The sequence below is a fragment of the Chelonia mydas genome, chromosome 3 (genome assembly GCF_015237465.2).
Source record: "Chelonia mydas isolate rCheMyd1 chromosome 3, rCheMyd1.pri.v2, whole genome shotgun sequence".
Taxonomy (NCBI): Eukaryota; Metazoa; Chordata; order Testudines; family Cheloniidae; genus Chelonia; species Chelonia mydas.
The window spans coordinates 153732182-153755570 of record NC_057851.1 but is presented as its reverse complement, the minus strand read 5'-3'; the positions used below and the strand labels follow the sequence as shown (position 1 = coordinate 153755570).

The window sequence follows — 23389 nt, the reverse complement described above, 5'->3', positions numbered from 1 at the left end:
ATATCTCCCCTCAACCTTCTTTTGGTTAGGCTAAACAAGCCAAGCTCCTTGAGTCTCCTTTCATAAGGAGTTTTCCATTCCTCGGATCATTCTAGTAGCCCTTCTCTGTACCTGTTCCAGTTTGAATTCATCCTTCTTAAACATGGGAGACTAGAACTGCACACAGTATTCCAGATGAGGTCTCACCAGTGCCTTGCATAACTTGTATAACACCTCCTTATCTCTACTGGAAATACCTCGCCTGATGCATCCCAAAATCGCATTAGCTTTTTTCATGGTCATATCACATTGGCAGCTTATAGTCATCCTGTGGTCAACCAATACTCCAAGGTCCTTCTCCTCCTCTGTTACTTCTAATTGATGCGTCCCCAGCTTATAACTAAAATTCTTGTTAGTAATCCCAAAATGCATGACCTTACACTTCTCACTATTAAATATCATCCTATTACTATTACTCCAGTTTACATGGTCATCCAGATCCTCCTGTATGATATCCCAGTCCTTCTCTAAATTGGCAATACCTCCCAGCTTTGTATCGTCCGCAAACTTTATTAGCACACTCCCACTTTTTGTGCCGAGGTCAGTAATAAAAAGATTAAATAAGATTGGTCCCAAAACCGATCCCTGAGGAACTCCACTGGTAACCTCCCTCCGGCCTGACAGTTCACCTTTCAGTATGACCCATTGTAGTCTCCCTTTTAACCAATTCCTTATCCACCTTTCAATTTTTATATCCCCGTCTTTTCCAATTTAACTAATAATTCCCCATGTGGCACCGTATCAAATGCCTTACTGAAATCTAGGTAAATTAGATCCACTGCGTTTCCTTTGTCTAAAAAATCTGTTACTTTCTCAAAGAAGGGGATCAGGTTGGTTTGGCACAATCTACCTTTTGTAAAACCATGTTGTGTTTTGTCCCATTTCCCATTGACCTCAATGTCCTTAACTACTTTCTCCTTCAAAATTTTTTCCAAGACCTTGCATACTGCAGATGTCAAACTAACAGGCCTGTAGTTACCAGGATGACTTTTTTTCCCTTTCTTAAAAATAGGAACTATGTGAGCAATTCTCCAGTCATACGGTACAACCCCTGAGTTTACAGATTAATTAAAAATTCTTGCCAATGGGCTTGCAATTTCATGTGCCAATTCCTTTAATATTCTTGGATGAAGATTATCTGGGCACCCCAGTTTAATCCCATTAAGCTGTTCGAGTTTCGCTTCTACCTCAGATATGGTAATATCTACCTCCATATCCTCATTCCCATTTGTCATGCTACCCATCCCTAAGATCCTCTTTAGCCTTATTAAAGACTGAGGCAAAGTATTTGTTTAGATATTGGGCCATGCCTAGTTTATCCTTAACCTCCACTCCATCCTCAGGGTTTAGCATTCTTCTTTCTTTGTTTTCTTCTTATTTATATGGCTATAGAACCTTTTACTATTGGTTTTAATTCCTTTTGCAAGGTCCAACTCTACTTGACTTTTAGCCTTTCTCACTTTATCCCTACATGTTCTAACCTCAGTAAGGTAGCTTTCCGTGCTGATCCCTCCCATCTTCCACTACCTGTATGCTTTCTGCTTTTTTTTAATCACCTCTCTGAGATGCTTGCTCATCCAGCTTGGTCTACAACTCCTGCCTATGAATTTTTTCCCTTTCTTGGGATGCAGGCTTCCGATAGCTTCTGCAGCTTTGACTTGAAGTAATCCCAGGCCTCCTCTGCCTTTAGATCCATAAATTCTTCAGTCCAATCCACTTCCCTAACTAATTTCCTTAATTTTTGAAAGTCAGCCCTTTTGAAGTCAAAAATCCTAGTCGCAGATTTATTTTTGTTTATCCTTCCGTTCAATTTGAACTGAATTAGCTCATGATCGCTTGAACCAAGGTTGTCCCCTACAACCATTTCTTCTATGAGGTCCTCACTACTCACCAAAACCAAATCTAAAATGGCATCCCCTCTAGTCGGTTCAGCAACTACTTGATGAAGGAATCCATCAGCTATCGCATCTAGGAAAATCTGAGCCCTATTATTATTACTAGCAGTAGTCCTCCAGTCTATATCTGGGAAGTTAAAGTCTCCCATGATCACGCAGTTTCCATTAGTATTTACTTCATTAAAAACATTAAAGAGGGCTCTATCCATATCCAAATTAGATCCCAGCAGTCTATAGCACACCCTAAGCACTATCACAGGAGAGGCTCTAGTAGTTTTCTTCCCCAGTGTGATTTTTGCCCAGACGGACTCTGTCTTATCCATTCCATCGCTTCTTATTTCTTTACATTCTACCTCATCATTGATGTACAATGCTACTCCACAACCTTTACCTTTATTTCCGTCTTTCCTAAACAGCACATACCCTTCAATAGCTGTAGTCCAGTCATGACTACTATTCCACCATGTTTCTGTTGTCCCTATAATATCTGGTTTCACTTCCTGCACCGGTAGCTCTAGTTCCTCCACTTTGTTACCTAGGCTTCTCGCATTGGTGTACAAACATCTTAATTTTTGCTGTTTGGCCTCGCTCACATTCTTTACCCAATTAGGCACAGACATTCTACAGCCAGTATGACCTATTAGACTGGTATCCACACTGCCCTTCCTCCTTATGTCCTTTCTCCTACCCACGGCTGTATCCTTTCTTACTTTGTTTTCTTCCCTCTCAATACTAAAATCCGGCATGGAGATTACCTGGACATCTCCCAACCATCTCCCCCAAATTGCTAGTTTAAAGCTCTCTTAATCAGTTGTGCCAGCCTCCATCCTAGAAGTCTATTTCCTTCCCTACTCAGATGAAGTCCATCCCGAGAGAACTGTCCTCTGTCCATGAATGCCTCCCACTGGCCATACATCCCAAAGCTCTCCTTATAGCACCACTGCATGAGCCATCTGTTGATAGTCATAATCTTGTCGCACCTTTGTTGCCCTTCTCCAGGAACAGGCAGAATCCCACTGAAGATCACCTGAGCCTTGATTTCCTTAAGCGTCTTCCCCAGCCTGGCATAGTCTCCCTTGATACGTTCCAGTGAGAATCTACCGGTATCATTTGTTCCCACATGAAGGACAATCAGTGGATTCTTTCCCGTTCCCTTTAAGATCCTTTTCAACTTCAGGTCCACATCCTGTATCTTAGCACCTGGAAGACAGCACACCCTTCTATTCTCTGGATCAGCTCTGGTTACAGGCCTGTCTATTCTTCTCAGTAAGGAGTCCCCGATCACGTAGACCTGCCTTTTCCTGGTGACGGTGCAATTCTCCTGTCTATCCCCTGTTCCCTCTGGCTGCAAGATCTTTCCATTCCTGTTCTCCCTTGTAATCCTCTTTAACCCATCCTGTATCCTCCTGGGGCTCATACTTGGTATAGTCTCCATTGACTCTTCCCCTTTTCCTATAGGACTAGCCGCTCTTCTCTTCTTCCTTGCCCTTCCACCTTCAGTGATCACTTGCTGAGCCCCTTCTTCATTTTCCAACTCTGCAAACCTGTTCTTGAGCTCTATTTCTCCTTCACTAGCCCATCTTTTCCTCTGCCTGGTTCTCTTAGTCACATGCTTCCACTGTCCACTTTCCTCACCCAGCAGTCTCCCCTCAGAGATCTTCGGTCCTGCTTCCATCTGCAAGTCTGAGCTTTTCCCTTCAGCTGCCTCATGTCTTTGCTCCATAATCCACTCGAACCCCCTTCTAAACTCAGCCAGACTTTCCACCTGCATCTCCAGTCCTCGGATCTTTTCTTCCATCAGCTCTATCAGACGACACTTCATGCAGACAAAACTCTTTCCAGGTACCCCCTCCAGGATCATGTACATACTGCAGCTTCCACATCCAGTCATCTTCATTGTGTCTTCCACTACATGGGTCACTCCCACTGCTGCCTCTGTCATGGCCTTCCCACCTAAATCCTGTTAATCTGGGAAACACAAACCGCACCAAAACACCACCACCCACAGCAAAAACAAAACACCACCCAAACAAGCACCACAAGACAAACTCCCACTCCAACTCCCCTGTTTACAGCTCTGTTTGCTGGCTCCTGTGCCGCTGCAGCTCTCTGTGCTGCTGCCTGACTGGCTAGTTAGCCTGTTTTCTTCTCTTATTGGTTATTTAGAGGGTAATTGTTGGGATAATTTGCCTTGGATTGTTCCCAAGACAATGTCAGGTCCCAAACCTGGTAGGGGATTCAAAAGGTATGCAAACTGCTCAGCCCTCATTCCTGAGGCCTGGACTACACTGTGGGGGGATCGATCTAAGTTATGCAACTTCAGCTACGGGAATAATGTAGCTGAAGTCGACGTACTTAGATCTACTTACTGCGGTGCCTTCACTGCAGTAGGTTGATGGCTAACGCTCTCCTGTCGACCCCGCCTGCACCTCTCGCCCTGGTGGAGTACCGGAGTTGACGGGAGAGCACTCGGCAGTCGATTTATCGTGTCTAGACTAGATTTATCGCTGCCTGTCGATCCAGCAGGTTATGTAGACAAACCCTGAGACTGACACACATGTTCAGTGTCTAGTGTTCCAGGGAGAGGCTCATGCAGTGTCACAGTTCATAAAATTTGGCATGCCTTCACTAGTTGGACAAGGAATGACAGATGGTGCAGGTGCCCTTGGCTTTCTTAAGCTTTCAGCCAGACTGTCCTAGCAGTCCTTCAGGAATTTCAAAGTCTGCCTCTTCTGCCGAAGTCTTCCATTAAATATCCCATTGCCTCAGCCTTGGTGCTGCACACAATACTGGGCCTGACATCAATCTCCCCAAGTCATATATCTACTGGGGTTGAGCATCCTGCCCAGCATCTCAGCGCCACAGGCTCTATCAAAACAGACTGCTCCGGCACTGTAGTCTACACTAGTATCAGCATTGGCACCAAAAACTGCCTTGGTGTTCTTAGAATAGACACTGACACTACAAATAAAAGACAAGCTTCCAGATCTCCTCATTGCAGAGAGATGTTTGTTAAAATTTATAATTTAGAGAAGCTCCCTCATAAGTGACAGCATTATGAATATAGGAATTTTGAGACATGCACTGGCGGAAGGAGTGGAGAACACAGGGTATGTGTGTACCATGGACACTTCCAAGTTTTCTACTAAACGTTTATGCCTTTCTCATTCACTGGCCTGTTGTTTAATGATCTCCAAGATCATTATATCATGTCAGAAGTGCCAAATGAGAAAGAGACGGCAGTAATTTTTAGGTTAATTCTGTGTTTGAAACTGATAACAGGAAAGAGGAGCATGTGGAACAACAAACAAAGAACAACAAAGGCTTTTGTACATATTTTAATAGTAATTTGATACATTTAAGAAGGGAAGAAAACCAAAAATGGATATGTTGCAAACTCCATCCAGTCTGCAATTATCAGGCATGTTGCAGAGAACTGGAAAAAATTCTGAAAGAGATTTGAATTGTATAGGGGCAGAGGAGGAAAGTGATGAAGTGAAATCATCTGTCTTTCTGCATATTGTTGGGGAGGAAGGATTGGATATTTGTAACAACTTTAAGTTTGAAGAAGGTGAAAGCATGAACTTAAGTAAAATACTGACCAAATTTGAGGAATATTGCATGCCAAAAAGGAATTAAACCATAGGCGCCGACTCCATGGGTGCTCTGGGGTTGGAGCACCCATGGGGAAAAAATGGTGGGTGCTGAGCATCTACCAACAGCTCCCCTATCAGCTCCTCCCCACCTCCAGTAGCATCTCCTGCTTGCTGGACAGCCCCAAAGATCAGCGCCTCCCCCTCTCTCCCCACTCCTCCTGCCTGCCACAATTGGCATGCAGGAAGCAGGCAGTGGGGGAGGAGCAAGTATGTGTCACACTGGAGGGAGGGGATGCAACTGGGCGGGAAGAGGCGGGGCAGGGGTGGGGCCTTGGGAGAAGAGGTGGAGTGGGAGTGGGTCCTGGGGCAGAGCGGAGGGTCCAGCACCCACTGGCACTTTGGAAAGTTTGTGCCTGTGAATGAGACCTTTGAGAGAGACAATTTTTTACATGCACACAAAAAAACTTAATGATAGTTTAGAGTAATGTGTCACAGAATTAAGGAAGCTCAGTGAGACCTGTGACTTTGATGAGCTGACAGAGATTCTGGTCAAAGATAGCAGTAAAGACAATGTTTTAAGAGAGAGACTGCTCCGTGAACGAGATTTAACTTGAGGAAAAATCTCTCTGTATATGCAAAGCAGCGGAAACTGTGAAAGCACACGCCAAAGAGTTGAATTCCCTAGAAGGGGTTATTCACACACTAAATACAAAAGAATATAGCCAGAAAAGGTCAGCTCAAAAAGTGCAATCACCCACTATGAAAGCAACTGCTGAGGGGAGAGTAAATACAGATTATGTGGAAAGTGGATCACAGCATGGCCCTAAACAGTGTTTTGCCTTGGGAAGCTCTATCATAAATGCTGCAGATTCCAAATGCAGAAAAGTCAAGAGCATATAGTTGAAGACAACCTGGTTGAGGAGTTTTACATAGGTGTGCTGGAATCAAGCAAAACTGATGAGGGGGACTGGATCCCACCAGTGACAGTGAATGAAACCATTATTCTACTCAACCTGGACACAGAAGATCAGGTTAATATTCTGTCTGAACAAGATTATGAGAGACTGAAAATGAGACCAAAACTGGGACCAACAAAAATAAAAGTAACTGGTTATTCTGGAATATACCATTGGAGGAGAAGTGCCTTTTTAGCATCAGATGTGAGAACGCCACATATAGGCTCCCAATCATTGTAGTACCAAAGGATGTGACCAATATCTCTTGGCTTAAAGACACATTCTGAGCATGACTACACAGTGACTTAGTGCCTGGCAAGTCAGCTTGCTGCACGCTAACTTAGCATGTGGACATAGCTACAGTGCACTCCAGGACTTTTACTACTGCCTCTTTAGCTTGTCTAAGATAGGATCCTGTGTAGAGATTTGCAAAGCAGCAACATGGAGTTGGGTTCAAACTTTTACTTAGCACTATTTGTTGGATTTGGCATTGTGTCCCATTGCTTGGTTTGGTAAGGTGGTACTACAGTTCATTTTTGCCTAGAATTCCTCACCTACCATCCTCTGATGGGAGCATTGCTTGCTAATCTCCTGTAAGGGGGAATGCACAGAAGCCCTCAAAGAAGAAAGAAGGGTTGGTTACTTGTAACTGTTGTTCTTCACGTGTTGCCTGAGTTCATTCACACTTCCCACCTGCCTTCCTCTCTGCCTCAGAGTGCTTTATATTCTAGGAGAAAGATCTGAGGTGTCAGGCAGGGGAATATTCTGTTATGAAAAAGCACATCTGCAACCCCCAGCAAACATGGCTTTTTACATAAGTCCCCAGCTCAACACACCCGTAAGTGTGAATGCACAGAGACAACTCTTGAAGCACCACAGTACTAGTAAGTAAAACTTTTGTGTACTGCTAAGTGTAGCCCCCAGAAGGATCTCTTGTACTGCTACCTCTGCTACTCAGAAGTGCTAGGAAAAATTAGGAAAGTTAACTCTGATGCAGAAACAATTGAATTACTAGCTTAGAACTATCTGAACAACACAGTGACAGCATTAATTGAAAATATTTTTCTTACTGAATTTTAAAAATAACTAACATATATATAAAGCAAAAACACCCTGTAAATTGACATAAGTTTACAGCGCTTTTGGGAGGAGGAGAATACTGCATTCTCTCCATGTCTTGTTCCTTTTTTGTTATTTTAAAGGACGGTGAATTGATTTATCTTATATTAATATGTGATATTTTGGCCCATATATAAACTTATGAATAAATTATGCTGTTTATTCCTTTGTGTGTCTGTGTAAATGAATGCATGCGTGCATGCATGCATATACATATAGAGAGAAAGATGGGGGAAGGGATATATACTATTTTTATATAAACAGTAGAGAATGAATCCTCACAAAAGAATCGTACCACCACCAACCCATGTATAAATGCATGTGTTAATCAGGTAACTGGTCAAGCAGAAGGGTATTTGCAATATAATTCCATTCTTCTTCAAAGTGGCTTGTGTATATTCCCACCTGTAAGGAATATCAGGCACCACTGAGTTTCAGGAATCTTTTAGAAAAGCAGTCCCTGTTAGGACCATATAAGCAACCTTGAAAAAAAGTTACTTATGTGTAACCTTTTTTGCACTAACCAGCCTTTCATTAAGTAGGGAAATAAAATATTTGTCATTTATTTTGCAGGTATATCGACCCGTGTCTGCCACAGATAGCTTACAAGACTGTAGAGCCTATTTAGAGTCTCTGCCAGACACTGATTCACCAGAGCTATTTGGAATGCACGCCTGTGCTGGAAGAGCATTCCTGGAATCTCAGGCACAAACCTTTATTGATACCATTGTCAGTATGCAGCCAAGAATCAGCATGGACACCCTGGTCATCAGGTCAGTGTTTTAAAAAGAAACTGTTTTGGTGACAGAACAAAGCAGAATCTATTAGCTAAAAGAGTTAGGAAGTTATTTGTCATGCTTGCCCACAATTTTAAAGCTTATTTGTATATACTTAACTCTAATTTACTGAATGAGTAAAACAAGGGGAGTGAGTTAATATTTTTTTATTGGACCGACTTCTGTTGGTAAGAAAGACAAGCTTTCGAGATCCACAGAACTCTTCTTCAGGTCTGGGAGAGGTACTCAGGACTTGTCTACACTTAAAACGTTGCACTGGCACAGCTATGTCGCCACTGTAGTGCTTCAGTGAAGACACTACCTATGTTAAAGGGAGGGCTTCTCCTCAGGGTATGTCTACACTACGAAATTAGGTCGAATTTATAGAAGTTGGTTTTGAGGAAAGCATTTTTATACAGTCAATTGTGTGCGTCCCCACACAAATGCTCTAAGTGCATGTAGTCGGCAGAGTGCGTCCACAGTACCGAGGCAACCGTCAACTTCCGGAGTGTTGCACTGTGGGTAGCTATCCCACAGTTCCCGCAGTCTCCACTGCCCATTGGAATTCTGGGTAGAAATCCCAGTGCCTGATGGGGCTAAAACATTGTCGCGGGTGGTTTTGGGTACATATCGTCAGGCCCACCGTCCCTCCCTCCTTCCATGAAAGAAAGGGCAGACAATCGTTTTGCACCTTTCTTCATGAGTTACCTGTGCAGACGCCATACCATGGTGTCAAGGTTCCTCCCCCACTCTGAACTCTAGGGTACAGATGTGGGGACCTGCATGAAAACCTCCTAAGCTTACTTTTACCAGCTTAGGTTAAAACTTCCCCAAGGTACAAATTAATTTTATCCTTTGTCCTTGGAATATCCACTGCCACCACCAAACTCTAACTGGGTTTACTGGGAAATGTAGTTTGGACACGTCTTTCCCCCCAAAATCCTCCCAACCCTTGCACCCCACTTCCTGGGGAAGGTTTGGTAAAAATCCTCACCAATTTGCATAGGTGACTACAGACCCAAACCCTTGGATCTGAGAACAATGAAAAAGCATTCAGTTTTCTTACAAGAAGACTTCTAGTAGAAATAGAAGTAAATAGAAGTAAAGGAATCACCCCTGTAAAATCAGGATGGTAGATACCTTACAGGGTAATTAGATTCAAAACATAGAGAATCCCTCTAGGCAAAACCTTAAGTTACAAAAAAGACACACAGACAGAAATAGTCATTCTGTTCAGCACAGTTCTTTTCTCAGCCATTTAAAGAAATCATAATCTAACGCATACCTAGCTAGATTACTTACTAAAAGTTCTAAGACTCCATTCCTGTTCTATCCCCAGCAAAAGCAGCATACCGACAGACACAGACCCTTTGTTTCTCTCCCTCCTCCCAGCTTTTGAAAGTATCTTGTCTCCTCATTGGTCATTTTGGTCAGGTGCCAGCGAGGTTACGTTTAGCTTCTTAACCCTTTACAGGTGAGAGGATTTTTCCTCTGGCCAGGAGGGATTTTAAAGGGGTTTACCCTTCCCTTTATATTTATGACACGCCCCCCAAATCTCAGCTAGGGTGAAACACTGGCTGGGATTTCTTCCTGGAGCTTTAGGAAAAACAGAGTTAATAAGACACATGCATCTCTAAATATACTACCAAGTACATGAAGACTAACAATATTTTCCACATCTCAAGGACGATTTTAACCAGTTGATTCTGGGAAACTTTCACAGGAGAGTGCATCAGCCACTTTGTTAGAAGCTCCTGAGATGTGTTGGATGTCGAAATCAAAATCTTGGAGAGCTAAACTCCACCGAAGAAGTTTTTTGTTATTTTCTTTGATGGTGTGAAGCCACTTCAGTGCAGCATGGTCGGTTTGCAGGTGGAAACGCCGTCCCCAAACATCTGGGCGTAGCTTTTCCAGAGCGTAGACAATGGCGTAACATTCTTTTTCACTGACTGACCAGTTGCTTTCCCTCTCCGACAGTTTTTTGCTGAGAAACACTACAGGGTGGAATTCTTGATCAGATCCTTTCTGCATTAAAACTGCTCCCACACCACGCTCGGACGCATCTGTGGTTACTAGGAACGGTTTGTCAAAGTCTGGGGCCCTTAGTACAGGGTCAGACATGAGTGTCGCTTTAAGCTTGTTAAAGGTCTTCTTACACTTTTCGGTCCACTGAACGGCATTTGGCTGTTTCTTTTTGGTTAGGTCTGTCAGTGGGGCGGCGATTTGGCTGTATTGCGGTACAAATCGTCTGTAATAACTGGCCAAGCCTAAGAAGGATTGAACCTGTTTCTTTGACTTTGGGACAGGCCACTTTTGGATAGCATCCACTTTGGCCTGTAGGGGGCTGATAGTTCCTTGACCCACCTGGTGTCCAAGGTAAGTCACTCCGTTTAGGCCTATTTGACACTTCTTAGCCTTAACAGTTAGTCCTGCCTCCCTTATGAGCTCAAGAACTTTTTGTAGATGTTCCAGGTGGTCTGCCCAGGAATCCAAAAATATGGCCACATCGTCAAGGTAGGTGACTGCATATTCTCCTAATCCCGCTAGGAGACCATCTACAAGTCTTTGGAAGGTGGCGGGTGCATTCCGCAGCCCGAAAGGGAGTACATTAAATTTATACAGCCCGAGATGTGTGGTGAAGGCTGACCTTTCCTTGGCAGATTTATCTAGCGGTACCTGCCAGTACCCCTTGGTTAAGTCCAAGGTAGAGATGAACTGGGCCCGTCCCAGTTTCTCTAATAGTTCATCTGTACATGGCATTGGATAATTGTCTGGGCGAGTTACAGCATTTAGCTTACGGTAGTCCACGCAAAAACGTATCTCCCCATCTGGTTTGGGAACTAGAACCACTGGAGATGCCCATGCACTGCCAGAGGGGTGGATTACACCCATCTGTAGCATGTCCTGGATCTCCCGTTCTATAGCAGTTTTAGCTTGAGGAGACACCCGTTAAGGTTGAACTTTAATTGGGTGAGCATTACCTGTGTCAATGGAGTGGTATGCCCGTTCAGTCAGTCCTGGAGTGGCTGAGAAGGTTGGCGCGTACCTAGTGCACAGCTCCTTGATCTGCTGTCGCTGCATACGCCCAAGGGTCATGGAGAGGTTCACCTCTTCCACACCACCTGCACTTTTCCCTTCGTAGTAGACACCTTCAGGCCACTCAGCGTCATCTCCTCCCTGGGCTGTAAACTGACAAACCTTTAATTCTCTGGAATAAAAGCGCTTTAGAGAATTAATATGGTACACCTTAGGCTTTCAGTTGGAGGTGGGGAATGCTATGAGATAATTAACAGCTCCCAGGTGCTCCTGGACCGTGAATGGCCCTTCCTACGATGCTTCCATTTTATGGGCCTGGAGCACCTTTAAGACCATGACCTGGTCCCCTACTTTGAAGGAACGCTGTCTGGCATGTTTATCATACTAGGCTTTTTGCTCTATTTGAGCATCCTGTAAGTTTTCTCTAGCAAGGGCTAAAGAGGTTCGGAGGGTGTTTTGTAGGTTGGTTACAAAGTCCAGAATGTTAGTTCCTGGAGAAGGTGTAAATCACTCCCATTGCTGCTTCACCAACTGTAATGGCCCCTTAACCTCACGGCCATATACAAGTTCAAATGGGGAAAACCCTAAACTGGGGTGTGGTACAGCTCTGTAGGCAAAGAGCAACTGCTGCAACACTATGTCCCAATCATTGGAGTGCTCATTTACAAATTTACGTATCATGGCCCCCAAAGTTCCATTAAACTTCTCCATCATGCCATTTGTTTGATGGTGGTAAGGAGTGGCAACCAAGTGATTTACCCCATGAGCTTCCCAAAGGTTTTCCATAGTTCCTCCCAGGAAATTGGTCCCTGCATCTGTGAGGATGTCGGAGGGCCAACCTACCCTTGCAAAAATGTCTGCTCGTGCCTGGCACACACTTTTAGCCCTGATGTTGCTTAGAGCTACTGCTTCCGGCCATTGGATGGCAAAATCCATGAAAGTCAGTATGTACTACTTTCCTCTGGGTGTCTTTTTCGGAAAAGGACCCAGAATATCCACAGCTACTCACTGAAATGGAACCTCAATGATGGGGAGTGGCTGGAGACGGGCTTTGACCTGGTCTTGGGGTTTTCCCACTCTTTGGCATACTTCACAAGACCGGACATAGGTAGAAACATCCTTGCCCATTCCCTCCCAGTGGAATGACCCCCCCAAACGGTCTTTGGTCCTGTTCATCCCAGCATGGCCACTAGGATGATCATGGGCTAAGTTCAAGAGCTTGGCCCGGTATTTAGTTGGAACTACCAACTGTCTCTGAGGATGCCAGTCTTCCTGGTGTCCACCAGAAAGAGTTTCCTTGTATAAAAGTCCTCTTTCTACAACAAACCTGGATCGATTAGAAGAGCTGAGAGGCGGGGGGTTGCTCCGTGCTGCCGTCCAAGCTCTCTGGAGGCTTTCATCTGCTTCCTGTTTGGTCTGGAACTGTTCCCTTGATGCTGGAGACATCAGTTCCTCATTGGATTGTGGACCTATGTTTGGTCCCTCTGGAAGTGATGTAGGGGATGGGGCTGTTTCCATTGACTGTGAACCGCTCTCCGCTGGTGCACTAGGTTGGGATTCAGGCTCCGGCTGAGCCTCTTGTGTAGGGTTATCGGCTGCTGCCAGTTCAGGTTCGGTGGGGCCCTCTGGTGTTGAGGGTGCAAGTACTGTATTCAGTGCTGGCAAATGGTCTGGTGCTGGTTGTTCGGCTGGTTCCGGTTCTGGGACTGGTTCCGTCTGGCATGGAGCATGCATGGAGCCCGCTCAGCTAACCGTCACCGTATGTCTCCTGGGTGCTGGCAGACACGGTACTGCATTGCTACACAGCAGCAGTTTATTGCCTTTTGGCAGCAGACAGTGCAGTATGACTGGTAGCCATCGTCGATGTAGTCCTGGGTCCTCTTTTAACCAACCTCGATGAGGTCAGGGGCACCTGGGCAAACATGGAAGTGACTCAGCCAGGTCATTTCCCTTTTAAGTTTTGTCTCATGGCGATTGAGTCCTACCGTCAGTGCACTGTCTTTTAATCAGCAGCCAGCAGAAGATGATGGCCAGCAGCCATACTGCACCATCTTCTGCCGAGCACCCAGGAGATGACGATGGCTAGTGGTCGTACTGCACAGTCTGCTGCCAGCAAGATGTATAAAGATAGATGAAGTGGCTCAAAACAAGAAATAGACCAGATTTGTTTTGTATTCATTTTCTCCTCCCTCCATCCATGAAATCAATGGCCTGCTAAACCGAGTTTTGAGTTTTATCCTTGAGGTTTTGAGTTCTATACTTGAGGGGGCCATTCTGTTTCTCACAAAGCCACCCCCTTTGTTGATTTTAATTCCCTGTAAGCCAACCCTGTAAACCATGTCGTCAGTCGCCCCCCCTCCATCAGAGCAACGGCAGACAATCGTTCCGCAACTTTTTTCTGTGCAGATCACATACCACGGCAAGCATGGAGCCTGCTCAGATCACTTTGGCAATTAGGAGCACATTAAACACCACACGCATTATCCAGCAGTATATGCAGCACCAGAACCTGGCAAAGCAAAACCGGGCGAGTAGGCGACATCAGTGCAGTGACGAGAGTGATGAGGACATGGACAGAGACTTCTCTCAAAGCACGGGCCCTGGCAATCACCTGTGCTAATGGGGCAGGTTCATGCGGTGGAACGCCAATTCTGGGCCCGGGAAACAAGCACAGACTGGTGGGACCGCATTGTGTTGTGGGTCTGGGACGATTCCCAGTGGCTGCGAAACTTTCACATGCATAAGGGCACTTCCATGGAACTTTGTGACTTGCTTTCCCCTGCCTTGAGGTGCAAGAATACCAAGATGCGAGCAGCTCTCACAGTTGAGAAGCGAGTGGCAATAGCCCTGTGGAAGCTTGCAACACCAGACAGCTACCGGACAGTTGGGAATCAATTTGGAGTGGGCAAATCTACTGTGGGGGCTGCTGTGATGCAAGTAGCCAATGCAATCAAAGATTTGCGGATATCAAGAGTAGTGACCCTGGGAAATGTGCAGGTCATAGTGGATGGCTTATCTGCAATAGGATTCACTAACTGTGGTGGGGCCATAGACGGAACCCATATCCCTATCTTACCACCAGAGCACCAAGCCAGCGAGTACATAAACCGCAAGGGGTACTTTTCAACAGTGCTGCAAGCACTGGTGGATCACAAGGGACGTTTCACCAACATCAACGTGGGATGGCTGGGGAAGATACAGCTCGCATCTTCAGGAACTCTGGTCTGTTTCAAAAGCTGCAGGAAGGGACTTTATTCCCAGACCAGAAAATAACCTTTGGGGATGTTGAAGTGCATATAGTTATCCTTGGGGACCCAGCCTACCCCTTAATGCCATGGCTCATGAAGCCATACACAGGAAGCCTGGACAGTAGTCAGGAGCTGTTCAACTACAGGCGGAGCAAGTGAAGAATGGTGGTAGAATGTGCATTTGGACGTTTAAAAGTGCGCTGGCTCAGTTTACTGACTCGGTTAGACCTCAGCAAAACCAATATTCCCACTGTTATTACTGCTTGCTGTGCACTCCACAATATCTGTGAGAGTAAGGGGGAGACGTTTATGGCAGGGTGGGAGGTTGAGGCAAATCGCCTGGCTGCTGGTTACGCGCAGCCAGACACCAGGGCGGTTAGAAGAGCACAGGAGGGAGCGGTGCGCATCAGAGAAGCTTTGCAAACCAGTTTCATGACTGGCCAGGCTATGGTGTGAAAGTTCTGTTTGTTTCTCTTTGATGAAACCCCTCCCCCTCCTTGGTTCACTCTACTTCACTGCAAGCTAACCACCCTCCCCTCCTCCCTTCAATCACCACTTGCAGAGGCAATTAAGACATTGTTGCTTCACATGCATGCATTCTTTATTAATTCATCACACAAATAGGGGGATAACTGCCAAGGTAGCCCGGGAGGGTTGATGGAGGAAGGAAGCACTGGGAGGGGTGGTGGAGGAGGGAAGGAAAAGGCCACACAGCACTTTAAAAGTTTAAAACTTTAAAACTTATTGAATGCCAGCCTTCTGTTGCTTGGGCAATCCTCTGGGGTGGAGTGGCTGGGTGGCTGGAGGCCCCCCAACCGCGTTCTTGGGCGTCTGGGTGAGGAGGCTATGGAACTTGGGGAGGAGGGCGGTTGGTTACACAGGGGCTGTAGCGGTGGTCTGTGCTCTTGCTGCCTTTCCTGCAGCTCAACCATATGCTGGAGCATATCAGTTTCATCCTCCAGCAGTCTCAACATTGAATCCTGCCTCCTCTCATCACGCTGCCGCCACCTTTCAGCTTCAGCCCTCTCTTCAGCCCACCACTTACTCTCTTCAGCCCGCCACCTCTCCTCCCGGTCATTTTGTGCTTTCCTGCACTCTGACATTGTCTGCCTCCACGCATTCGTCTGTGCTCTGTCAGTGTGGGAGGACAGCATGAGCTCAGAGAACATTTCATCACGAGTGTGTTTTTTTCGCCTTCTAATCTTCGCTAGCCTCTGGGAAGGAGAAGATCCTGTGATCCTTGAAACACATGCAGCTGCTGGAGAAAAAAAAGGGACAGTGGTATTTAAAAAGACACATTTTATAGAACAATCGGTACACTCTTTCAGGGTAAACCTTGCTCTTAACATTACCTACATAGCACATGTGCTTTCGTTCCAACGTCGCATTTTGCCTCCTCCAACCACGTGGCTAAACCTTCCCCCCTTCCTCCTCCCCGTGGCTAACAGCGGTGAACATTTCTGTTCAGCCACAGGCAAACAGCCCAGCAGGAACGGCCACCTCTGAATGTCCCCATAAGAAAAGCACCCTATTTCAACCAGGTGACCATGAATGATATCACTCTCCTGAGGGTAACACAGAGAGATAAAGAACGGATGTTGTTTGAACGCCAGCAAACATAGACTGCAATGCTTTGCTCTGCAATGATTTCCGACTACGTGCTATTGGCCTGGAGTGGTGAAGTGTCCTACCATGGCGGATGGAATAAGGCTGCCCTCCCCAGAAACCTTTTGCAAAGGCTTTGGGAGTACATCCAGGAGAGCTACGAATGCCAGGGCAAATTAATCATTAAACATGCTTGCTTTTAAACCATGAATACTATTTTAAAAGGTACACTCACCAGAAGTCCCTTCTCCAACTGGCGGGTCCGGGGAAGCAGCCTTGGGTGGGTTCGGGGAGTACTGGCTCCAGGTCCAGGGTGAGAAACAGTTTCTGGCTGTTGGGAAGACTGGTTTCTCCGCTTACTTGCTGTGAGCTATCTACAACCTCATCATCATCATCTTCCTCGTCCCCAAAACCTGCTTCCGTGTTGCTTCCATCTCCATTGAAGGAGTCAAACAACACAGCTGGGGTAGTGGTGGCTGAAGCCCCTAAAATGGCATGCAGCTCATCATAGAAGCGGCATGTTTTGGGCTCTGACCCAGAGCGGCCGTTTGCCTCTCTGGTTTTCTGGTAGGCTTGCCGTAGCTCCTTAAGTTTCATGCGGCACTGCTTCGAGTCCCTGTTATGGCCTCTGTCCTTCATGCCCTGGGAGATTTTGACAAATGTTTTGGCATTTTGAAAACTGGAATGTAGTTCTGATAGCACAGATTCCTCTCCCCATACAGTAATCAGATCCCGTTCGGTCCATGCTGGAGCTCTTTTGCGATTCTTGGACTCCATCATGGTCACCTCTGCTGATGAGCTCTTCATGGTCACCTCTGCTGATGAGCTCTGCATAGTCACCTGCAGTTTGCCACGCTGGCCAAACAGGAAATTGAAATTCAAAAGTTCGCGGGCCTTTTCCTGTCTACCTGGCCAGTGCATCCGAGTTGAGAGTGCTGTCCAGAGCGGTCACAATGGAGCACTCTGGTATAGCTCCCGGAGGCCAATACCATCTAATTGTGTCCACAGTACCCCAAATTCTACCCAGCAAGGCCGATTTCTGCGCTAATCCCCTTGTTGGGGGTGGAGTAAGGGAATCGATTTTAAGAGCCCTTTAAGTCGAAAAAAAGGGCTTCGTCATGTGGACGGGTGCATGGTTAAATTGATTTAACGCTGCTAAATTCGACCTCAACTCCTAGTGTAGACCAGGGCTCAGTGTAGATAATCCAGCTCCCCAGGAGGCAGTTGCTAGGTCAATGGGAGAATTCTCTTGTCAACCTAGCACTGTCTAAACCGGGAGTTAAGTTGATTTAACTGCCTCGCTCAGGGGTGTGGATTTTTCACACCCCTAAGTGACATAGTTATGCCAACCTAATTTCCTAGTATAGACCAGGTCTTAGGGCATGTCTACACTACAGTCTTAAGTCAACCTATGTTAGGTTGACTTACAGCCACCTCAGTAACTACTGCGGTAGCTGATGTCCACACTGCCCTCCTTTTGTCGGTGGTGCGCGTTCTCACCAGGAGCACTTCCACTGACTGAAAAGGGGCTATGTGGAAGACTGACAGCCAGGGCTCTCAGCTATACGTAGCTACCCGCCAGGAGCCCAGCTGCCCCCTGGGGCTTCTCACCTCTGGCAGGGAGATCTGCATCTAGAGTCTGGTCAGCTGCCATGATTCCAGTGGGGAACTGAGAGCCTGGGGGGCAGCTGGACTCCTGGCAGGAAGATCCACGCCCGGAGTCCGGTTGGCTGCTATGTTCCCAGTGGGGAGCCAAGAACCCAGGGGGGCAGCCAGGCTCCCTGCCAGGAGTCTTGGTGCAGCCGGGCTCCCAGTGGGGAGCAGGGGCAGCAGGGCTCCCAGCCGGGAGCTCGGGTGGCAGCCCAAGCCAGGAGCCTGGGTGGCAACCTGGCTTGAAGTGGAGACCTGCTAGCATCCCAGCTGGAGAGCTGGGCTTTCCTGTCAATTTCACAGCTCTAGTGGAGCCGTGAAATTGACAAGGTAGCCAACACCCGATGTAAGTAACGCAGTATCTACACAGACACTTCATTGCCCTAACTACACCGACATAAGCCCCTCACAATATAAACAGACTTTAGTCTCCTCCGTCTTAAAAACCCACCCTTGATCTCATGTTGCCTGTGCAGTTATTGATTATTCTTTCTTCTCTCCTTCATCTCAAAACTCATTGAATGCCTCATCTTCAACTGCTGTATGGATTTCATCTCCTCCAGTTCCATCCCTAGACCCTCTGCAGTCTGGATTCTGATCTGTACACTTCACTGAAACAGCTATCACCAAACTCTCTAATGACCTATTCGTGGCCAAATCCCAGGGCCTATACATTTAAATATTCTCATCCTCCTTAAATTCTTGGCTGCTTTTAACATAGTCAACTATGCTATTCTTCCTCAAGTCTTTTCCTCCCTTGGCTGTCATGATTCTCTCCTTTCCTGGTTCTCTAATTCTTCCTTCAGTGTTTTATTTGGTGGAGTCTCCTCCCTTCCAACTGTTGTGTTCTCTGCAGGGTTAAGTATTACTGCGTAATTCCAGAGGCCTTGCCACATTAATTAAATCTAATCTGCTGCATAGTAAAAGAGACCTTGCCTAGAAAAGAATATCTGAGTATCTTCCTGGCCGTATTTTAGATTTACAGGCATCATTGTAACCTAAATTCCAACCCTCAGCTGGTTTGTTTGTGTTATATGGGTACAGTATTCTGTTCTTTGTGTATTGTGCAAGTCAAATATATTCTAGCTCCCATAAAACAACCACTAGGAAAATGATCAAATGTCAATGTAACTAACTTGCTTAGTGAACTGGCTATTTATCTGTAATTCCTAGTTTAAAATACTTATACTGCTTTGTCAGGAATCTGCCTTACTGCATAGATCATTGACTCTTCCCCAATGTCATGCTGAAAGGACCATTCTTTTGGAATATCCCCCACAACCTAACTCTTCGAACATATCCACTCATCTAACAACAGAAACCTGCTAGAGATGGTCTAGAAATTTTAGAATTAGAAGTGGGGAGATTAGATCATCTCCTGTTGGACCCCTCCAGCTCTGACAATTCCAGAATTATAAATCTTACCTTTTTTTTTTGCCCCTTCCAGTGGTGGAAAGAGCCAAGATGAATTAGTAATGGAAATAGCTTCTGACATTCTAAGGCAGCTGCCACTCACTGTAGAGGAACAAGATACAGAACTGACGCCTGGAACTGAACATTCTTCCAAAATGAAAACCACACTGGGAAGGTTACTGTCAGGCCCCATTTGGGCTGCTCTTGCAAAAGCTGCTAAAGGTCAGAACAACGGTTTACATAACGTTTAATTAGAAAGAAACTTTTATTTTCTCAAATTAATCTTTTATTTTAATATTCCTTCTCTGTTTTTAACATTCTACTGCACAGTTTCTCTCCTCATTCACAACATGCCCCCCACCTATGGAGCCCTCACCAACCCCAAGTAAGAAACTTAAAACTTCTCCTTGAATCTCATCTACCAAAAGTTGCAACTCAGAGTCCCATTCTGGTGCCCTGGCACAGAAGAGAAAAGTGACACCAAACACTCCTAAGAACAATGCTGCCTCTGGTACGCTGCAGGCACCATATGTTCTAACAGCATCTTCAGCACTGAAAGCTTTGGCACCTCATCCCTGGTACCAGTCACAACCTCCTCATTACCAACAGACATTTTCAGCACCAGATGTTTTGGTGCTGTAAATTCTGGCATTGAAGCTTTCCTGGTACTGCCCAATCTACCTACAGGTTTGGTACCGGAGTCTCTTCTATTGGAGTACTTAAGAGATGTCATCTCCAAGCAGCCTGTTTCTCTGCCTCCATCTAACCTGGCACCTTTGTGTAGACCTGATACCCCAGAGAGGATTGTTCCACCCCTGGAGGAGGTTTGCTATTTTCATTGTCCTCTCCAGATCACAACAGAGACTTCTCTCCTTCCTTCCCCCACTCACCACCCTGGGTGGCACCAAGGAATCCAGCAGAACCTCCAGAAATGACTCCATTAAAGGACATAGAAAGAGGGCAGGTATTCTCAAAGAACCTCCATTTTGTTATCCTCCCAGATATCCCCTTGTTCCCTGATGAAGCATTCAATCCATCTTTCATAGGTTCTCAGGACAAATTCTTTCCTGCTGAGAGGTGACCCGGCCTCAGACAGACACTCTCAGTGTGTCTGGTGCCTAGGGGAGACACACATTCCTCAAAAGTGCTCTCACTGCATTAACCTGAAACCTGGCACCAGAAAAGATAGAGACCTATGTCTCAAACTTCTGTTAATGGAGAAGCCTCTGTGCCCAGCATCTGATCCAGGTCCGCGCACTCCCCCTAACCCCCACCGCCCGGAGAGTGTTCCCCAGCAACTTCATCCAGTTCACAGTGGAAGGCTCACTCCTCCAAAAAGGCAGTGACCAAAAGGGCTTCAACTTCTCCTCTCAAGGCCAAAAAAGATGCAGTCCCCAGTCTGGCTCAGTACTTATGAGGCACTGGGATCATCCGGTGCCATGCGTACCGTGAAAGCCAGTGACGCTAAGGGGGCAGGCTCGGAGTCAGGGGGAAAACAGAAACCTACCTCCTCCTCTACCGCACCGACAGAGCTGCCTCAAGATGCCACACCAAGATGTTCTGCCCAAGTTATGGTGCCACCTCCTGTCCTGACAACATAGAGCACACAGAGGCCAGCACTGACAACCACGACTACAACAGCACTGTTGGCACTGACCACCTTGGTACAACCTAGAAACCATTGGCACCACACTTCTTACCTGCATGTCTCATCAACACCTGAATCATGTCTTTTCTGCACCAGGGTTTCCCTGGCACACGTGGCACTGCGTCAGCTCACTTCACCTCTGGCCCCTCCATTCTCCAGTGAGGAAGAAGATACTGAGGAGGAGGTTGTCTTCTCATCTCAGCACTCCTCTCCTATTCAATCTGTTAGGGGGCTTATTCCTTCACCCACTTACTTCCCTGGTCCTTCTCGCATGAACAGAGAGCAACAATACCCAAAGTCCAAAGGTGCAAACAATTCGATGTTTATTGGGGTGAACTTCCAGCAAGCATGATTCCAGTTTCCTTCCTTAATGTCCCCCTTCCCAGCTCTGACACCACAGAGCCTTACACCTGTGTCCCTGTTCCCATTCCTGCCCTTAGCCAAACATGATTCCAATTTCCTTACCTCCATTCCCTGTTCTCATTTCCCCCTTTAGCCAAAGATGATTCCAATTTCCCCACCCCCATTCCCTGTTCCCATTTCCCCCTTTAGCCAAACATGATTCCAATTTCCCCACCCCCATTCCCTGTTCCCATTCCCTCCCCCCACCCACCGACTCACTTCCTGATTGATTGCAGACTATATAGTAGAACTTGAGTTCTGCTTTGCTATACCTTAACCTATCATTTTCCTGAAATTTAACTAACCAATCCTAACATATTGTAACATGATTATGTAACCAATTATATCCCACCACCTTAATTAGTTTACACCCAGCAACATTAATTATTCAGCAGACAGGAACAATCACAGAACCAGACAGAGATTATACAGACAAACAATAGCAAAGTGGAAACTATAATGACAAAACAATACAGAAGTGAGGATTTCACATCCCAGCTATTGATAAGTGAGTTCTTGCCAGACAGGACGCTATCAAACTAAGTTTCCTTTTACATCTTCTAGGCACTTCCCTTTCTCTGGAGGTGATAGGCATTATCAGGACAGGATTGTATTCCTAACAGCCCAATAGCACCTTCTTTCAGTGTGACTAGTTTGGAATGTGAGGATGTGACCGGTCGCTTCCCAGCTTATGGCTGCCTCTGCTGCTTAGCCAAAGGCCTTAGCCTAAGAACAGGGCCTCAGACTGTCACAGTAAGAGAAGGCCCTTACACCGGCAGACAGTGATTTTGATTCTTTCTTTTATACCTCTATAACTAGCCAAGAGATAAGAATACACCTAAGTTCTTCGAGTACAGGCCTTTACCGACAGGCCTGAATATCTATATCCTAACACAATCTACTACAGTTCTGGGTCCACCTATACAGCCTAAAACCCATCACAGGGCTGACACCCAGGGTATGCCCCCCCCATGGATGTGACTGCTTATGCCATTCCCCATTCAGTGGCCCTACTGGGACCCATGGGGGGCATACAGCCCCTGAACCCATATAGGGAGAGGCTTAGATCTCCTACACCACCCTCAGTTTCTGCACATATTGGGCACGTGTGGACAGCACATCTTGCAAAACCACAGTTAGGGTAAGTAACCATTCTTTCCAAGCTTTGATGAAATGTTAAATCAACTTTCTTGTAACTAAAAAGTTCTACAGAGCCATTAGTTGAATAAGCCTAGGTTATGTGGATCAGCAACTCACTATCACCAGTTATGCTCCTGAACAAATTTTAGGATATTATCTTACTTTGTGCTAATATATAATATAAGGGAGACATCTACCTATGACTCTGTCAATTTTTTCTAGCTTTTGATGTGCAATAGGATGCCAAAAACATGGAGAATTCTTCCCTTTCTTTAATGTTAATCTGGGGAGGACTTTTCTAATCTGTTTTGCTCAAACATTTGGTCAGTGCTTTAACCAAAGGCTGACTCATATCTAGCTCTAGATTCATGTGTGCATGCATGTGAAATCCCAAAAGAAAATACAGATGTAGTGTAAAATACTTGTTGGCATATTTGAGAATCCTATGGGTCCACACTTATGTTTTAGTCCCAAAGTATTTCAAGGTTATTTGAGCTTCACCTCATTGATCTGCTGCAATGATTTGGCTGAAAGAGTCTAACAAAATAGAAAACGGAACAGTAAATAAATTCTAGATCTGTTGCTATATTAATAATTTTATCCATATTTTTTCAACGAGAATAATAATTTTTTAAAAGGCCCAAAACTGAAGTCCATATTTACTCCTTAATGAGGCAAACTTCCCAGTAATTTCAGCTGTAGTATTGTCCAAGTAAAGATTAAGTATTGAGCAAAGATTACAGGATTTGCACTATTAATAGTTAAGAGAAATTCAAAATCTGAAAGAAAACCAAATTCCTATCTAGATATGAGAACTTTGATAAACTTGGAAATTGGCACATTTGACATTCACTTGTTGCTCTAAT

General features: G+C 45.7%; 1 protein-coding gene across 1 annotated transcript in view; it reads left to right on the top strand.

Moving 5' to 3' along the window:
* The window catches only part of DNAH14 (dynein axonemal heavy chain 14), a 514964-nt gene that overhangs the window by 479567 nt on the left and 12008 nt on the right, over nucleotides 1-23389 (top strand). The window contains exons 80-81 of the mRNA XM_043543588.1: nucleotides 8179-8378; nucleotides 19368-19555. Coding sequence (XP_043399523.1) covers nucleotides 8179-8378; nucleotides 19368-19555 — 388 coding nt within the window. The remainder of the gene's footprint in view (nucleotides 1-8178; nucleotides 8379-19367; nucleotides 19556-23389) is intronic.